The following is an 18,115-nucleotide window of genomic DNA, read 5'->3' as shown; positions in this document are numbered from 1 at the left end:
CACTGGAAAAAACAGACCTCAGAGTGCAGAGACCTCAATCTGACCTGAGACAGAGCTGTGGCTTTAGCTCCTGGGGCTCACCTTCTTTTTCCTAGCGTAGGAGCTGGTATTTTTAGCTGTGAACCTGGTTTTCCAATGGCCTTGTGCTGATTTGGTGGTGGTGGTGGTGCCCTCCACATGAGTGAACAGCAGCGCTTTTACAGCTAACTGAGAACCTGGCTGCTTCCTCCCCGAAACCTGAGTGACACTCAGGATGTAGTTAAGTGAGATGGCAAACGCCGTATCACAGGTCCTTGGCCAAGGGACAGGGTTCATGCTGCACCCTGCAATTGCGCCCTAAGGCTGGAGAAACCCCCAGAACCCAGTGGGATATCCAGGAAACCAGGGATTTATTCCCAGCCTTGGGGAGCTCGGTACTGTCCCAGGCTGACTTCACTTGCAGAGCTTGGTCCCCAAGGCGCCCGCGTCCCTGCCATCTCCTAGCGACAGGGACTCTTGTCACTGAGCCAGGGAATTCTGTGCTGGGCTGAGGCTGGATGGCAGCACCTGGTCCTCGCAGTGTCTCGGCTGCTCTTCAGGAGCACCTGAGACACCTGACTCTGCAGGACTTCCCCTGTGGCCTTGGCAGCTGGGTAGGGTCCAGGGGGGCACAGCCATGGATGTGGATTGGGGTCTGTGGTCTGCAGGGCTGTCACTGCCTCTCCTCTCTCCCTCTCTGCAGAACAAGTCCCGCTTTGCTGCACGCAGGAGCCCCCATGGAGGCCAGCCAGGGCTGTGGGCAGACCCGGCAAGGCAGGAGGAGGACGTGCCACTAGGTGAGGAGAGCCCTGAGGCACTGATAGAGCTGCTGAAGGACCAACACAGCCCCTGGGCCCTGCCACTGGGCTGCAGCCCCCAGGACCAGCTCCTGCGGGAAGTGGCCGTGCTGGAGCCTGAGCTCGTCCGTGGCTCCAACGTCTTCCAGGTCCTCAGGTCCCTGCGGATCATTGATAAGGGAGTAAGTGCAGCTACTGGTGCCTGTAAAGCCGCCCATCTCCTGGCCAGGAAACCACATCTTCCTGTTGGGAGAGAAAAGGACACCTTCCCCATCCCTGGGACGCCCCAGATGCCACTATTGCTGATGGAGTAGAGCTACTGCCCCATCCCCAGCGTATTGCACTAATCCACGTTACACATGGATCAGTGGATCAACACTGCATGTCTATGTCACCTTGGCCAGGAGGTGGCTCAGAGACATGTTCAAACCCAACTCTTTGCAGGTGGAGGAGGTTGATGCAGGTCTGTTGCAGTTACAGCAGCTGGAGGAGCTCATCCTCAGTGCCAACCACATCAGCAGGGTAACCTCAGCCAACCTGCCCCGGACTCTGAAGGTAAGCAAGCAATTCCTTGTGATGGCAGGATTGGGAAGGAGGTCCCATCTGGAAACACAGTGCAAGCTGAAGAGCTTGGGGGAATGTCAGGAACAGCTCATTGCAAAGGGTGTTTCTTGTTCTCTCTGTCTTGGACAGGTTCTGGAGCTCTGCTGCAATGCTGTGGCTGATCTGCAGGACCTGTGTGCTCAGCCTCCTCCGGAGCTTCAGCACTTGGGGCTGGGATACAACAGGCTGTGCGGACCTTTGCAGGACAAGTGCCTCACTGCAGCCTTCTGGTAATGCCATAGGCTGAATGTGGGCTCCTGAAAGGCCAAAGTGTGGAACAGAGAGATCACCTGAGGAACTGTTTTGACACCCTGCCCACCATAGTTCCCATGTCCCTGGGCAGCTTACTCTTTCCATACCCTTCCTAAAGCCCCTACTGGGAGTCTGCCCTGGGAAGGATCTAAAGCTTAGGCTGCATCACCAAATGATGCAGTGGGGTGGTTCATGGATGCTAAAGAAACATGGGTTTGAGTTGAGGGGCACACTGACAATGGACCACATGGCTAAGGAATTTGGTATTGGCCTCTTGAGATTGTACCATTGGATTCCCCAGTTTGACCCAGTTTGTGCTGGGGTAACACAGCTTTTGTTTCTTTTTTGCCCCAGGATAGCAGCTCTCTGGATGCTCTTTGCCTAACCTTCTCTGGGTTCTCTCCTTAGGCCAAATCTTGTATCCCTTGACCTGAGCTTTAACAACTTAACAGATCTGCTGGGGCTGGTTTCCCAACTGTCCAGTCTGGAGAAGCTCCGCATCCTGGTGCTCAAAGGGAACCCACTGGCTCTCATTCCCACTTACAGAGGCTTCCTTGTGGACAGCCTGCCCAAGCTCTCCATCCTCGATGACATCCATGTAGGGTTTGATGAGAGGCACCAGTTCCTTGGTTTGGCAAGTCAGCCAGGTCAGTCTGCACCCTTTAACTTCTCTGTGCTGCCTCCATGTTCGGGAGGTGGTTTCATCATAGTTGAGCTAGGAGTCCTCAGGGCAAGCACTGGATCCAGTATTGACTTCCCTCTTGCCTCTCCTCAAATGGAGATCTTTCTGTGTGCCTTTTTACCCCACTAGTACAAGTGGGGAGACAGGCAGAGGACCCTGCAGCAGTGTAATTACACTCAAAGTAGTTTTAGCCTTAGTCTGGTGCAAAGATTGCAAGAACAACCTAGTCCTAGCACTGGTTTGTTGCCATGGTCTGTCCCCGTCTTTGCTTCCTAGACACTGTCTGGTTTCAGACTCTGTTTTCCTCTCCAGCTGCTGAAAGAGGGACATCTCCCCTGGGGAAGATGCTCACATGAGTGCTGCACTGTCCACAGAAGGCAGTGCCACCTCTGCAGCGTGGCACATCGCCGACTGGGATGAGAGCAGGGGGCACCCCGGGGGTACGAAACCCCTCTTGATGGCCCCTACTTAACGAGTTTATGTGCTAGGTGTGCCCTTTGGAGTCTGAAGTGTTAACCAGGGAGGCAAAGCAACCAAGGCAGGAGATGTTTGTGTGGCTTTGGAGTGACCCCACGTGGCAGTGGCTTGTCACAGCGTTAGCACAGGGTGACAGGGAGGGATGCCAGGTGGTGGGACACATCCTCGCCTGATTTCCACCGGTGATTTCACCTTGCTGTGTACTGTCCTCACTCTGGAAGCAGCACACTGCAGCTTCATGGCAAGATTGTCTTTCCTTTTAGAGCTGATGAGGAGTGAAGCACGAGTGGTTGTGAGTGTTGGGGACATGAAAGGAGTCCCTGATCCCAGCACTCTTCAGCAGCTGGCAGATGGCTCTGACTTTCCAGTGATCACCTACAGCTACTGTGTGACATATGAGTTTGTGGAGGGAGAGGAGCTTGACGATGGCAGCATCACTGAGGTTTGTGCTTAATAGAGCACCTGAAAGCAGCAGGCAGTGGCAGGTCACAGCAAAGGAGAACTTTGCCTCCCAGATGCAGAGCTTTGCTGCCTGGTCCTGATGCAAACACAACTGGACATGCTCCCAAGAGATCCCCCTCTGTTCCAGGTAACAAAAATCCATGAGAGTCTCAAGGGGGCCACCTTGGATGCAGACAGCTCTGCTCAGGACACAGGAGAAACAAAGAACCAACAGGACCCTGCAGCCACAGAGGAGCCCAAAGCCAGTTCTGGTAAGGAAGAATTCTGAGTCTTCCGCCCCACTGCTCAGGCTCTTCCTGGCATATGGAGGCATCAGGATGTCACTTATAGTGTTGGCTGCAGCTGGGCTGTTACTGGGACTGATGGATAGTGAATTGGCACCGGTCATGTCCTGGGGATCTTTCTGTCCTTAGGAAGGAGAGCTCTCTCAGAGGTTTTTTGTGTCCCTGCACAGCAAAGGTGTTTGTCACCCCTGGAAAGCCCTGGGAAGATACCATTGATTACAGCTACAGGAAGGAGCATATTGTTAAGGACTTAATGGGGCTGAAGTTCTACCTGACAGCTGGAACAATTGTCTCTGTTGTGGAGGAAAAGGTGAGTGTGTGGCAGAGCTGGATGAAAGGGGAAGGAGCTGCTGGGAGGCCCAGCAGTGGTGTTGTGTTCTCTCTGGGATGCCAGTGACCCTGGGCCAGGGTCCTTGGGTGTCCCAGCCCTAAAGCACCAGCTGCTCTCTCCGGGCAGGTGCTCTCATGGCCTGTTGAAGCTGATCCAGAAGAAAACATAGACAGAAATAAGAAGGTAGGACGGAGGCAGCAGAAGGATGGTGCCAAGGTAGGTGCTGGGGGAGCACGATGCCCAAATAACATCCAAGTTGCAAAAACACTGGTGGGGGAACAAGGACCCTTCTCCTGGATCAGTTTAGTGTGTCAGGACCTTCCTTCCATCCCAGACCTCTCACCAAGTACCCCCTTGCTGTGGAAGGAAGGCAGCAGCAGTTATGCATCTTGGTTTGGTTGCAGTGGTGGGCAAGGGGCTGGGCTGGGGTTTTTTGCTGTCTGATAAAGGGTCCCCAACCCCCCACTGAGGCTTGTCCTGTGCTGGTGCCCTGCAGGGTCCTGCGCGCAAGGACAAGCAGAAAAAGAAGAAGAAGTCCTGCGAACTCCGCAGTGACCCTCCCATTCGGAAGACCCTGGGCACCAAGAAGGTGACTCTGGAGGCTCTGCTGGCCACTGAGGACCTGGTGATAGCTCTGTGTGACTTTGGGACCCTGATCACTGAAAAACCACCACAGCCAAGTGTGGAGGAGAAGGTAAGGAGCGTGTTCTGGGGCACACGAGGCAGAGCTGCCAGGGATGGGCAGTGCTGCAGGCTGGGGTTCAGCATATCCCAGCCTGGGCATTCCTCCCATGCATCTCTCAGTTCTCCTCTCCATAAAATGGGGCTGAAATTGCCCTGCTTGAGCACCATCCGTTGATGCTGGTATCCTTACTTAGTGTTGATATTAGCAGTAATTACTGCTACTTTTTCTGGGCCTAGGAAAATAGATGAGTTTATTTTTCCACTTGAGTATATCAAAGCAACCCCTCGTGCTTCCTCTGATGCTCTCTCAGCATGGCAGCACACACCAACTCACACTTTCTATTTCTTGGATTCTCTTCTCTGAGCATCCCCTCTGCTGTGCTTCTGCTTCCCCTCACCTCTTTCCTCTGCCCTTTAAATCCCTGTGACCGAACCCAGATGGTGATGACAGTCACAGGACTGAATGCGGGCAGTAAATTTCATCACAGCCTAACTATGGAAACAGCTCTCTCCACAGGGCAAGAAGAAAAGCAAAGACAAGAGCAAAACCCCAAAAGCAGAGAGTAAAAGTCAGGCCAAACAGAAAGCTTCAACATCTGCCAAAGGTGACAGAGACTGGGGCTGGCTGGGCAGAGGGTGGTGAGTGTGACGGCAAACAGCAGCAGTGCCCAGCCCGGAGGCTGGTCCCAGCACCCTGCCAGCTCTGTGAGCAGGGTGCTTACTCACATCCTGATCTCCAGACTGTGAACACATTTACTGACTGTGGGGCTGTAAGGTTTGACACACACCCGGACACGTTGAGTCCAAGTCTGAGCAACTGTCCTGGAGCAACACACACCTACAGGCTCTGAGTGCCAGGGGAGAAGGGCAAAGCAGATTCTTGGGTGAGAGATGTGGTGCCTGCTGTGTTGGCTGCCAAATGTGGCTGGTGGTGTGGGCTGGCGCGGGCAGCTGGGGCCAGCGCTGTCTGGGATGCATAATAAGGTCCTCATCCATTTCCAACTCACATCTCACAACACTTTGCAGAGGAGATTATTATTCTTTCTGGTTTAGAGATGAGATACACAGAGAAGCACCAGGTTGCCCCATGGTGGGGCTGGGAGCAGACCCCAGTCTGCTGTCACCCATGAAAGGACCACCCTGACCCCTGACGGGTGTCCTCTGCCTCCTCAGTGCAGAGCTCAGCATCTGCTCAGCCAGCAGCATTGCTTAATCTGTGGAGACAGACCTCACCCTGCCTCTTGCAGGTTATTTTTCCAGCAATCTTGTTTTGACTACAAAAACAGCAGTGCCAGCACATCAGAGGGCTAATGCAAGAGCAGGAGGAAGTGGGGGAGGGCAATGGTGAAAAGCTGCTCATGGGTCAAGGAGAGCATGGAGCTGGTCAGGCCTCCTGTGTCCACCTCCTCTGGCATCAGATTTAGTTGCTAATTTAAGGGTGAAATTAACCCCTTCCCCAAAGGCCCAGGCTGCTTTTCTGTGCCCTGTTACCCATTTTGGGGGGGCATCTGCAGTCCTAGGCTGTGTCTGCGCTCAAGGAAGCCCGATGGCCTTCCCAGCTACCTGGAAGGAAGATAAAACTCTCTGAATCACTGTTCCCCATAAGAAAATTTGTATTTGCAGTATATGACAGGGAGCTGCTGTCAAACAGCTACAGTTTAGCAGTGGTGTTTTCTACTTCCTTTCCACCCCCAGTGCCTGTGGTCAGTGTGCATGCAGGAGGTCTTCAGGTCTTTTCTTCAGCCTGAGTGAGACCAAACCCTTGCTGCAGGGGTTGTGAGGCTGAGGGTGGTGTTGGGTGCACAGAAAGCTGCTGCTGAGACAGGAAACACCCAGAATGATTAGAGGCTCATGCTTAATTTGGTGTCCCCTTATGCCTGTGCAGGGGGAGGCTGTCTGCAGCATGGCCACTGAGTACTGTTTCAGACAGTGCCTAAAAGCCATCTGCCTCCCCAGCTTGTGACACCCGGTGCCAGCAGCATCCCACAGTGTGCGCTCTGCTGTCACTCACTTTGACACCCCAGTTGTGGCTGAGGGGCCCTGACTGCTCCATGAGTCACTGCACTGCACCGTTTGGCACTTGCTCATCACCTGGGTACCACGGACCACCTTGGATCTGTGGCCATGGCTATGCTTTTGGGCACTGAGGCTGCGTCCCAGCCCTCGCTGTGCTGTGGCTGCGCATCCAACCAGGCTGCATGAGGACCAGCACTCGCAGCCAGGAGCTGGGGCTGATTTGCATCCCTCAGGCAGTAAATGCACACAAATAATAAGTCCTCTCAGAGGAACTGGGATCCCTTCCAGGCAGCTCAAAGAGGAAAGGCAGCAAGCTTTGTCTCAAGAGAACAATATGCCCGGACATTGAAGCGTGTCTTCGGAAGTAATCTCACGTGGGTCTCATTTTATCCTGTGCTTAATTTTCCAGGATCCTTGAAATGATTTATTTTTGCATCTTATTTCCTAGGAATTATAGTGGAATTTAACAACAAAAAGCAAGATTGCACCCATCAATTGCCTGCTTAAAGATGCATTTTGGGCTTCTTACGCAAAGCCATATTCAAATAGATTTTCCCCCAAGGCCCAAAAGTCGGTGCAGGGGCATTCCCTGCTGTGCACTGCTGCTTTTAGGCTGATTTACTCAGTCAAGATAGTGACAGATTTACATCTTTCCACAGGAAAAATCAAAAAGAAAGGCTCCAGTGTAGTGGAGGAGGGTCAAGGGCTGCAGCCAGTGCCGCTGACGGTTCAGTTCCAGATGCAGCTGCTTCGGTGGCCCCCGGCAGCCAGTACTCAGAGCCAGGAGAGCGTGGCCACAGCGATGGGGAGCACTCAGTGATGTGTCAGCAGCGGAAGAGTGAGTGGGAAATAAACCCTGTGGGGACGGCACGTGGAACCTGGTTTAGCTGCATCGCCAGAGCCGGGAGATGCCCACGGGGTTGTGGTTGTCTGTGTTTGTCTGGGGCTGCTGCTGAGCTTCTGCAAGGAAGCTGCAGTGTGCAGGGGTGGGTGTGTGGTGTGCGGGGTAGGGTGTGCAATGTGAGGGATGTAGGATGGGGGTGAAGTGTGGGGTGTGCAGTAGGTGGGTGTGCAATGCAGGATTGTTCAGTGGTTGGTCAGCACAGCATGTGCACTGCACGGTGTGCAATGGTGGTTGATCAGTGCAGGCTGTTGTCAGTCCGGGGTGTGCAATGGGTGGTTATTCAATGTGGGCTGTGCAGTGCAGGATGTGCAGTGCAGTGGGTAGTTGCGCAATGCGAGGTGTACAATGGATGCAGAGTGTGCCATGTGCAGGGCGCAGTGCCCGGTGCCCGGTGCTCAGTGCACGGCCCATCCCGGGTGGGCCGGCGCGGTGCTGTGCCATGTGCAGGGTGCAGTGCCCGGTGCTCAGTGCGCGGCCCATCCCGCCCGGGGGCGGGCCGGAGCGGGGCGGGGCTCCCGGGGGATGCGGGCGCGGCAGCGGCTCCCGGTGAGTCTCGGCGGCGGCAGCTCCGCAGAGCGGGGCGGGAGTAGCGCCGGGCTCCGAGGCCGGTGTGCGCGGCTCAGCGGGTCCTGGTCCCGGTGCTCCAGAGCGGCCGCAGCGCTCCCGTGCTCCCCGGCAGTGGTTGGAGAGACCCGAAACCAGCCCTGGGCGCGTCCCTCCGAGCGGCGGGCGCAAGCGGAAAGTGAGTGTGCGGGTTCATTGATAACGGCTTGTCTGTGCGTGCCGCGCAAGGGCTGCGTTCTGCACCATGGGCGCCAGGATGAAGTCCCTCGTGCTCTACACCTTCTCACTCACGCTGCTGGTGTGTTTTCTTTACTTGAAGAAAGAGGCAAAGCTGTCAGCGTCGTCAGAGGACCAGAAAGTGGATGCAGCAACTCGCAAACCCCAGTCTGTGCTTCTGGACAATGGGTGTTTGCCAAACCTGACCCTTGACAATTCTTCTCTCACCCTCCCGGAGTCTCACCGCGTCTTCTTAATGTACAAGCACTGCCGGAACTTCTCGGTCCTGCGGAAGCCTTCCAGGTGTAGGAAAGAGGTGTTCCTCTTGCTGGCCATCAAGTCTTCCCCGATCAATGTGGACCGGCGGGTGGCAATCAGGAACACGTGGGGGAAGGAAATCTCCATTGGTGGCAAGCGTATCAGGCTGGTATTCCTTCTAGGGCGCTCAGAGTCCAAAAGCCAGGTACAAAAGCCCCTGCACCAGCTGCTGGCTTATGAGAGCCAGGAGTTTGATGACATCTTGCAGTGGGATTTTATTGACAGCTTCTACAACTTGACCCTTAAGGAGCTGCATTTCCTCCGCTGGTTCGTGGAGGACTGCCTGCATGCCAGGTTTGTGCTGAAGGGTGATGATGATGTCTTTGTCAACACTTACAACATTGTTGAGTTCCTGCACGAATTGGACCCTAAACAGGATCTCTTTGTTGGGGATGTGATTGCTAACGCCCGTCCCATCAGGAACAGCAAGGTCAAATACTTTATTCCAGAGTCCATGTACACAGCCACCTTTTATCCTCTCTATGCGGGTGGAGGGGGCTATGTCATGTCTAGGGAGACAGTGTGCCACCTTCAGAGCACGGCAGAGGAAACGGAGCTCTTCCCAATAGATGATGTGTTTGTGGGAATGTGCCTGGCAAAGATGGCAGTGACCCCAAAGAACCACGCTGGCTTTAAGACTTTTGGGATCCAGAGACCTTTCAGTCCTTTCGATCCATGCTTTTACAAAGGACTGATGGTTGTGCACAGACTAAACCCAACTGACATGTGGATCATGTGGACGCTGGTAAAGGACAAGAGCATCAGGTGTGCGGTGTCCTTAACACACAACTATGGAAGGGGTTGGAAATGAAGCTACTGATGAGCACAGCAGGATTGTGACTGGTGACAGATACAGGGTACTTAAACTAAAAATCAGGTTGTGGTAGAGACGTGTCCTTGACTAACAGACTGTACTTGAGCCATGGGGTTTGTCTGCAGGAAGCCTTCTGTCGGTGGGTTACAGGAGCAGTTGAATTGTCACTTGGTGGGGATGGGGTGGGTAGATTGATGGAACATGGAGCAGGGGCTCGGCTTGGTTTCTCCCAGCCAGACTGGAGCTGAGGAAAGTCACAACTGCCACAAGGACGTGAGTGAGTGGCCACCTGCTATGCAGGTTCCCCAACACCTGTGGCTGGCCACAGATCAGCTTCCTGTTAGGAAGGTCGTAGTGACTAATGAGTGACACAGCACTTGAAATGACTTGAAGGAGTGGAAGAAAGGTCAGTGTGTGCTGCTAGGTCTGCTGCTGTCCCAGGCCAGCAATCCCACAGGTCCTACGGGACAGAAGGAGAAAGGGAGTGGAGTGGGGAAGAAAAAGCCTTAAAGACGGATTCCACAGCAGCGTGATCCAAGGCACTGACTGGGCTCCCACTCAAGCCCGTTGGATTTTACAGAAGTTAATTTTTACTTGCACTGGAAGCTTTTGCACAAACACTTTCTGATTGGGTTTGAGAGGAGTAATATGTCTTGAATAATCACAGGGGTAGGTAGAGTGGCTGTAGCTTTCCATGTAGTGTGGGAGGTGTATTTGTGGTGGTGTAATGTTGGGTATAAATAAATGACGGCTTTGAAAAGTGTTTTCCTAGGAGTATTCTTGGGTCTCCTGCAAGCAAGGAGCACCAAAAGCCAGAGAGGGCTGAGATCCTGTGCAGGGTATTCGCATTAAAGAATCATTGCTACTAAAGGGGATGAGGTTCTGTGGGAATGGATGCTTGCCGCTTCCTTTCCTGTGCACAGCTGCCCTGTCCAGATAAGATGCATTGACACAGAAGTGATTGATCTCTGTGTTGGAATCACTGATTTGAGGAAAGATCAAGTATTAAATTCAGATTTGGTGATGCTTCTGTGAAGTTTATTGCCTTCAGGGTGTGTAGCTGCTAGATCTGAAGCTGCTGTATGTGAGCAGGAAGCAGCCTGGTCTTTGAGCAACCTGGTTGCTTGGAAGGTGTCTGTGGCAGGGACTGGATGACTTTTGAGGTCCCTTCCAGGCCATCCAGCATGTGATTCTGTGATAAAGGCAGCAGGGAGAGAGGAAGTGTGTGATTACCCAAATCAGAGCAATTTGTGTTGTGCTGTTGTCACTGCTGTCTCTGGTGCCAGCTGCCCTGTGCACACTGCCCACCAGATGTGAGCTGGAGCTTTTGGAGGTGCCTGGGAAGTGCTTCCAGGTCCTTGCTTGTGCTACAGAGAGACCGAGGGTATCTGGAGAGCAGAGATGTGATGTGCTCTCCGAGCAGGCTGCCTGTGCTGCTTTCCAGCGGGGCCATGTGTGTGTGACCTCGGGATGAGGGACTCCTGGCACTTCTTGCTGTCTTGGCTTTCTAAAGCACCGGGTGTAGTTCTGGCTCAGCCTTATGGCAGGACCCAGCCTCCCATGGCAGGAGTTGCCACTCTCACACAAGCTGTTTCTGTGCCAGGTGTGAGTGTTTGCCTGAAAATGCTCTTCCAAGGGGTGAGCCTGTGTGTGGCCATCCTCTGTGTGGTCTGCTACAAGCTGCTGCTGTGTCTTCTCATTGCAGCCCTAAGAAGGATTAATAGCTGTATGAGCTGTACCTGAGAAATTGGCTACATGTAGTTTCAGACAGTGTTGGCTTTGTAAACAAGGCTGAGTATCAGCAGCAAACCCAAGTTTCTGGGCACTGCTGCTTGTTCCAGAGAAGAGGCTGGGAAGAGTGGGTACCATGGTACCCTCCAAACTGCTGCAGCAGCATCTTTCTGATCCACTCACTGATTCCAAATGCAAACTCAGTAACATAACGTAGAGCATGATGTCATGTCTGTTGTGGGCTTAGCTGTATGGGCTAACCCCCAACAGGCAACTCTCACTTCCTAATGAAGTGTGGGACTCTTTCCACCCTGATTTGGAGGCGATGTGGAGCCACCTGTGCTCCTCAGGCCTATTTTGGCTTGACTGAACTGATTGCTGTCACATCTGAAGGTTTGATGTGTGTGGGACATCTTACTTCCCAGTCTGTGTCTTGGGAAGTAAGAGTGAGGAGTACAGTCAAACAGGTGGGGCAACAGGGGACTGGGAGCATGCCCTGAGAGAGTTGCTTTGCAGACTCCTGTAGCAGTGCTCATCTGTACTAAACCATATCTGTGCCATGCAAGCATCCGTGTAGTTATTGTGGCATCCTGAAAGGAACACAACTTGTGCGTGCATTTGGGTCAGTGGCTTGGCTGCCATTGTTCAACTGCAGCATGTCACAAATTGGGCAGCTGTGGTTAGAGGCTGACCTGGAGTTGCCTTTAGCTCTTGAGGGTGTGGTTGTGCCCTTGCTGCAAATAATCCTCTCCTGCTGGTGGGGTTTTATCTAATGCTTTGGCCCAAAGCTGTGTTTAGGACCTCCTGACTACCAGCACAGCAGACACTGGTGTCTTCCCGTGAGCTTTGATTCTGGACTGTGCCATCCTCCTTGGACACAGCAGCATCCAGTGAGGAGCAGGAGCAAGGAAAGGTGGTTTGTTTAATTCTTTTCCTACTTCATCTATAAATGTACATTGTTGTGCAACTGAGATTGCATTTGTTGAACAGTCAGGCAAAATGAGACACATATAGAAAAGCTTTTGGCCTGCATCAAGCACAACTCAGTTTAGTAACAGCAACCTTGACACAGGTGTAGTGCATGAGATGCTAATTCCTGGTGAAAAACCTGATTAATGTGTGTTTTCTTACAAAACCTGGTGAATGGGGATTAACTGACTCAAATCAGCAGTGATAAAGTCCTAGTGGATGCTGTTCCACAAATCCATCTCAGCTGTAAGTTTCTATTGTCTATACAGTTAATATTGCAAATTTCACATTCAGCTGTCAGGTTAGAAAATGAGCACAGTGAAAGGCACCTGTGGTTTTGAAGCCTGCACTGAAACATTAGGCTTGCAAAAGGAAAGAATTATTTTCCTGAGACTTGTGCTGGAAAGCATTCAACCATGTAAAACTGGCTTTTGCTCACTGCTCTGTAAAGAAGTACACAGCAGTTGCCACGACGACTTTGTTTAATAACCACAGGGTCTTGAAAGTCAACTCTTCCTTTGCTTCCTGGGAGGCAGCTGTGTTCCAAGGGGTGACTCCTGGGTGGAAGCAGTTGCTGCACTGAGCTGCAAAACTAAGAGCAACCTTAGAAAAAAAAAACTTAGAAAAAACTAAGAGCAACTCCACAGGGCTGCAGCAAATGTTTCCCCTGATTGCAGTTAGTGTAATTTAGTGCAGCTGTCACTCAGCTTTGTTACAGTTCCAACAGAAAATAGTGTTTAATCTCTTCTCCAAATAAGCACACTCACAACAAGGTGCTTTTGCACAGTTTAATAAAGGTACCTCCAAACAGACATCATTCACTTCACAAGTTAAAAATAGTGACCTTTAAATACATCTTTGGCTGATACCCAGTTAGCCTCTAAGTTAAAGAGAGCTGTCACAAACATATCACATGAGTGGTAGGACCCTCCCAGCAGAGAGACTATTAACAACCAGCTATACTTGATAGCAGTCTTCACATTTGCATAGTTAAACATTTAAATAACTGAATCCATGAGTATTACAAACATGGTAAGTTACAAACAAGATCACCGCCTTTCAGATACTTGGAACTGACCTGATTTGTAAAGCAATCCTGTTTGAAAAATGGAACTGCAGGCTTATTTCAGCAGTTCCCCACTATCCCACACTGAAAAGTTTGGGACCCTTCAATCTGTGACTGACTGTCACACGTTCTGAGGTGACATCTGAGTTCTTTTCAGTCCTCCCGCAGGTAAGGGTCTTCACCTGCCTCTGAGCTTCCTAAAATGCCCTCTGGCAATGAAGAATCCTCTCCTTGAGCTTTGATGAGCTCTTCTGTTTGAGCTTCAGCTAATTTGGTCTCTGCTTTCTGGGACAGCAGTCGCACTTCTTGTACCTGTGATTTCACCAGCTGAATGTGGCTGCGGGCTGACACTGAGGCTTGGTCTGCACCTGAGGTAATGATTTAAAATACAGAGGGTTAGAGGAACACTCAGCAAACCTTCAATTAAGATACCTACTGGCTATAATTATCACCTGCTTTGCTAAGTGTTTTGATGGCTCTTGGGCTCCATTGATGCTAAATGCATTTGCTGTTCATTTACCTTCAACAGCAATTTGCCTGCTTTGAGGTAATTTTTTGCCCCCTTGAACTCTTCCCACCCAAGTGGATTACAGCCAGTGTCTGATCAGAGCAATCAGCTTGTGCTAGTGGGTTGTAGAACTCAGCCCAGCCACTGTGTGCCAGGAACCTGCAGGCCTTGTCCAAGCACCTACCAGCAGTGAGAGTATCTGTGGCACTGCTGAACTCAGAATGCCTTCTCCTCCTGACAGTGTTTTCCAGGACCTGGCAGAGTCAGGGTATCCCCGTATGTTTATCGCTTTTCTCCTCTTCTCCACTCCAGTAACTTTGCTGATTTACCATAATCCAATCCATAACTCAATCTTGGAGCTATCAAGTCCTAAACTTTTTGTGAAAGGGTGTATCCAGGGAGAAAAGACCAAAATGAATCTCTTTCCAGAGTGAAAGGCAAATATTCTCACTCTTTAATAGAAGTGAGTCCATCTGGAAAGATCTGCTAGACCTCCTAGGTAGCCTTGTTTCTGTGGCTATATTTGAACCCACTGCATTTAGAAATGACTAAATGCTTCCCTGAAACATTTTTCTGGCATGGTTGGTCTTGATCTAAACCACATGTGAAGTTTCCAGGCCTAGTTCTCAAAACTCATCTACTAGATCTGTAGCCAATAAAATAACAGAAGTTCTCAGCATCTCTAAAAACGAGGCATTGGGTATAAATTGCTGTGTGAACTGAACAGCTATTCTGGGTCTCTCAACTCCATTCTCATGCAATAAATGCTGCCTAAATGTGAGGGAAAAGACATCCTCAGTATTACCTGACTGATATGCAGCTTCTGCTGCCATCTCTGAAAGACGTAACGCTGTCATCCAGCTGGATTCCAGCCTTAAGTATTCCTCCTGCTTTGTTCTCACCTAGGAGTAAAACAAAGTGTTACTTAACCAGACGTAACAGTATCTGGACGCTCTTCCAAACAGCACCTTCCTGAAAAGGTGAGCAAGCAAGAGGAGTTTCTGAGCAGAGTTTAAAGAGGCAGATTGCTGCCTGAAGGGAGACGACTGCTTACATCAACTCTGGCTCCTATCACCACCTGCCAAACTGCATCCACCTCTTCTGAATTCATCTTCCCAAGAAGGTTTGAATATTGCTTGTAGAGAGACACCAGTGTATAAAGAGCCTGCAAAGGAATCATTTCAGTTGCATGATGATCTGTACATCTCTGATGTTGTCTCTGTGTTAACTGGTATTAGTACAATTGCTGAATGCTTCCAAAGGTGCTTTGTTCTGAATTCACTGCAGTTTTGGGGGCACTGACAGCATTTGCTGTCTGCCCACAGCACTGTTGTGCTCATCTCTTTATATGCTTGCCATACTAATGAGGTAAACTGGCATGCAAATATTTTACTCAAATTGGCACCTATTTGTAAAATGAAAACTCTACCTTCTTATTTCAGACTTAAATATGGCTCACTCCATTCTTCTGATGAAACTCAAGTTCATAGTCTTAGAAATGGGCACAGAATGTAAATAAAATACTTAAGAATACAGGGTGGTGCATCCTACTTACTCAGTATGCAGGTATCCAATACCTGTTATGAGTTTCTTTAACCCCAGTTCTGAGACATTGGGCCTTCTGGCTTAAGTTCAAGCTCAAAGCAACAGTCTAACAAAGCTAAAGGTAACTTCTGTGTTTGGTGTAGCAGCAGGGAGCCCTACCCCACTGTTTCCTGGAGACCAGACTCCTTCAAACCCCCACACCTCTGTTATTAAAAATAATAAAACAGCCAAAGCCCATTCCAAGTGTGGTTTAACAGGAGTAGTTCGTGTCAAATAGTTTACTATTTCCAGTGCTGACTTGCTAGCACAGCACACGATCTCTCAGCTTACCTTTGTATACTCTGTCAATGCTTCAATCAGTGCGTATGTTGTTTGAGAGAGGAGTGTAGAAGTGCTGTCTGTGACCAAGGAAACTGCTCTTTTAATCAAGGCATCGTTGCTGAGAGAAATCACATTCTGCTGCTGAAAGACAAAGATGTCTGCATGATCTCTTACCCTTTCACATGGATGCAATAAACAGTGATAAGGAAAAGCACTGCTGTTGGTTACGAGGTTGGACAGCCCTATTCTTGCTGCTGTTTTTCCACTGTAAAACAAGACAACTGTTTTTACAAGGTGTTACATCCTCCTTTCTTTTCCTTAACAACCACATCCTGAACACCTGTGATTCCCAAGCAGGAACATAATTCTGAGGGCAAGTAAAAATGCACCTTGTAAAATGCTAAGTGAGTGTTTTTGAGTGTTAAACTGTTTGTAATAAGCAGGTTCTGCACGCAACATTGCTGGTCCTTACCTCCACAATGGGGACAGCGCACAAGGACACTCCCAGCCCCACTCCCACCACTTGGTGCCATCGGCCACTCACGCCCGAGAGGCAGCGCCTCCTGACACTGGCCACAGCAGGGAAGCTTTGTCTGGAAATGCAAGAAACAAAGGTAAGCACAAGAAGTAACCAGTATGCAGTGGGCAATAGGTATTGGAGAGGAAGGGAACACCTAGAAGCTGTCCTGGATGCCCTACTCTCTCCTGAGCTTCTGTAATGCAGCTGTGTAATAATGAATGGGTAAGTTTGGTTTAAATTGTGTTACATTACTTAGTTATAAGTGCAAAAAAAAGAGACAAGCACAGTAACTAGCACATTATTAATCCTTTGAGAGTGCAAAGGTATCTTATCTGGTACCAACACACTGCTAATATTACATAATATTGAAAAGCAAGTTAAAAAGCATGCTTAAAAGTGGTATAAGGTACATGCAGGTGAGGAGTATGGCTGGTAGTAGTCTGCTGCTGCCCAGTGCACTCAGGGCCTCCTGTGGTCAGTTTCACGGACTTCTAACGTTGTGCATTAGTCTGTGCGGTCAGGGCCTATCTCTGAAATACTCGAGCAGAAGAGCATCCTCAGCCGTGAGGTTTCTGCTGTTGTTCTGGTGTCCTCGTTTACGCTGCGGGCTCCTAACCTACATTCCCTCAGCGGCAAGCGCTGTGCGGATACCACAGCCTGTGCTCCTCCAGCCGCCCTGTGGCAGCTGGACACGGATGAGGCGAGTCTCTGTGGCACAGGCCGCCGCTCCAGCCTGGCTTGAAGCGAGTCACAACGGGCGCTCAGCGGCTCAGTCCACTGAACACCCGCCTGGGCCCCACCGAAGCGCTCCCGCCCCGCAGAGCCGGTACCTGAGCAGGGAGCAGCAGCTCCGGAGCCACCGGCCGCCCGCCGCCATCTTGGGACTGGGCGGTGCGTAGGAAGTTACGTCAGCGCGCAGCGGCGGGGCGGGGCTGGCTTTCCATGGCGTGACGCATGCGCGGAGTGCGAGCGCGTGGGGCTGTGAGGGCGGCGGGAGCTTGTGGTGGCGGCGGGGTCGAGTGATCGAGCTTCCGATCGCTCCGGCCCGCAGGGAGCGGTGCGTGCCCGGGGACAGGCCCTGGGGAGCACAAATGGTGCTGGGGGCTCAGCGCCGGCCGCGCCGGGGCGGTTCCTGTGTGTTCCCGTGCTCAGGGACACCTGAGGGGCCGGCCCGGCCCGGCTCGGCTCAGCAGGGAACAGCCGGCAGCTGGGTCAGGTCGTCAGTGGTGGCTGCGATCGCGCGGACCGGCTTACACAGGTTCTGCTCCACACTCCCCTGCTTCAGTTTGTCTTTGTTTTACAAGTGTATATAATGGTGCTTTGCGTTCGGCTCGTTCCGCACTAGTGATAATCCGCAGCTTCTCTCTGATAATCCCCAGCTCCTCCAGCAAAGATTTCCTGTATAGTTCCACATGAAAGCCTTGGTCAATTGAACCTACTCTATTTATAGCAGAGATTCTGTTCTCTGTTACAGTTCATTCAGTGCAGTTTACTTTCAAGCAGTGCTGCATCACAGGCACATCTTTCAGCTAATTCTGTGTTTTAAGCATTTGCTGAAAAGCATAGCACACTTGAGAGCACCAAATAATAAGCCTGTGGATAACGTGGTCTTGGTGCCCCCCATGAAATATGCCTCCTAAAACTGCAGGAAGAGGGAAACCTTGTGCTGATTTGAGATGTCTTTTTCCAGAACATCTAAAAATAATTACAAGTAATTTCTGTATCAGCCTTCACACCATTAATGAGGCACAGTTGGACAAGGCAAGACTTGTTCCTATGAGATATTGGTCATGTTTGAATTGTGTTGCATCCCTCCTGTCCATCCGCTGTGCTTGGCAGGCTGCTGTGCTCTTTGAGGCAGAGCATGGGGTGGGAATCTCAGGATAAAACTGCTGGGAGGCTTTTAAATATTTTGAGGAACAGGGGCAAATGTGTAGGAGCCACAAAGAAGCTGCAAGAGCCACAGAGATCAGTAAAGTGCATGCATGTAGATGCTTTGGAAACCTTTATTTTTTTTACATAAGAAAATAAGA

General features: G+C 51.0%; 3 protein-coding genes across 5 annotated transcripts; 2 read left to right on the top strand and 1 right to left on the bottom strand.

Moving 5' to 3' along the window:
• Positions 1-536: 536 nt before the first annotated feature.
• Positions 537-7,426, top strand: LRRC43 (leucine rich repeat containing 43; the record flags this gene model as incomplete). Its single annotated transcript, XM_080628809.1, has 12 exons — positions 537-632; positions 722-997; positions 1,260-1,370; positions 1,509-1,648; positions 2,079-2,317; positions 3,093-3,271; positions 3,419-3,542; positions 3,746-3,885; positions 4,033-4,122; positions 4,403-4,600; positions 5,108-5,195; positions 7,266-7,426. 12 exons carry the CDS (start codon positions 537-539, stop codon positions 7,424-7,426), a joined length of 1,842 nt encoding a protein of 613 aa, XP_080484935.1.
• An 892-nt stretch (positions 7,427-8,318) lies between these two features.
• Positions 8,319-9,419, top strand: B3GNT4 (UDP-GlcNAc:betaGal beta-1,3-N-acetylglucosaminyltransferase 4; the record flags this gene model as incomplete). Its single annotated transcript, XM_080628633.1, has 1 exon — positions 8,319-9,419. The coding sequence occupies one exon, from the start codon at positions 8,319-8,321 to the stop codon at positions 9,417-9,419; it is 1,101 nt and encodes a 366-aa protein (XP_080484759.1).
• Positions 9,420-12,896: 3,477 nt separating this feature from the next.
• Positions 12,897-16,981, bottom strand: DIABLO (diablo IAP-binding mitochondrial protein). Of its 3 annotated transcripts, none has more exons than XM_080628588.1 (6): positions 16,913-16,981; positions 16,035-16,155; positions 15,572-15,703; positions 14,751-14,861; positions 14,502-14,598; positions 12,897-13,556 (listed from the first exon to the last, which is right to left on the bottom strand). In XM_080628588.1, the coding sequence occupies exons 1-6, from the start codon at positions 16,957-16,959 to the stop codon at positions 13,342-13,344; spliced, it is 723 nt and encodes a 240-aa protein (XP_080484714.1). In that variant the 5' UTR covers positions 16,960-16,981; the 3' UTR covers positions 12,897-13,341. The 3 variants fall into 3 exon arrangements, with proteins under 3 accessions (XP_080484714.1, XP_080484715.1, XP_080484716.1); XM_080628589.1 differs by having other exon boundaries at positions 15,572-15,700; XM_080628590.1 differs by lacking the exon at positions 14,751-14,861.
• Between the last annotated feature and the right edge of the window lie 1,134 nt (positions 16,982-18,115).

This window comes from Psittacula echo (genome assembly GCF_963264785.1).
Source record: "Psittacula echo genome assembly, chromosome: 13".
NCBI lineage: Eukaryota > Metazoa > Chordata > Aves > Psittaciformes > Psittacidae > Psittacula > Psittacula echo.
This window is presented reverse-complemented; position numbering and strand designations above follow the sequence as displayed.

Bases quoted from the DNA above. Each gene is read 5' to 3' on its own strand.
- DIABLO (XM_080628588.1), bottom strand. From the start codon at position 16,959: ATGGCGGCGGGCGGCCGGTGGCTCCGGAGCTGCTGCTCCCTGCTCAG. The intron at 16,156-16,912 runs GTACCGGCTCTG...TTGCATTTCCAG, and splicing joins AGCTGCTGCTCCCTGCTCAG to ACAAAGCTTCCCTGCTGTGG. The intron at 13,557-14,501 runs GTAATACTGAGG...TCATTACCTCAG, and splicing joins AGAAGCTGCATATCAGTCAG to GTGCAGACCAAGCCTCAGTG.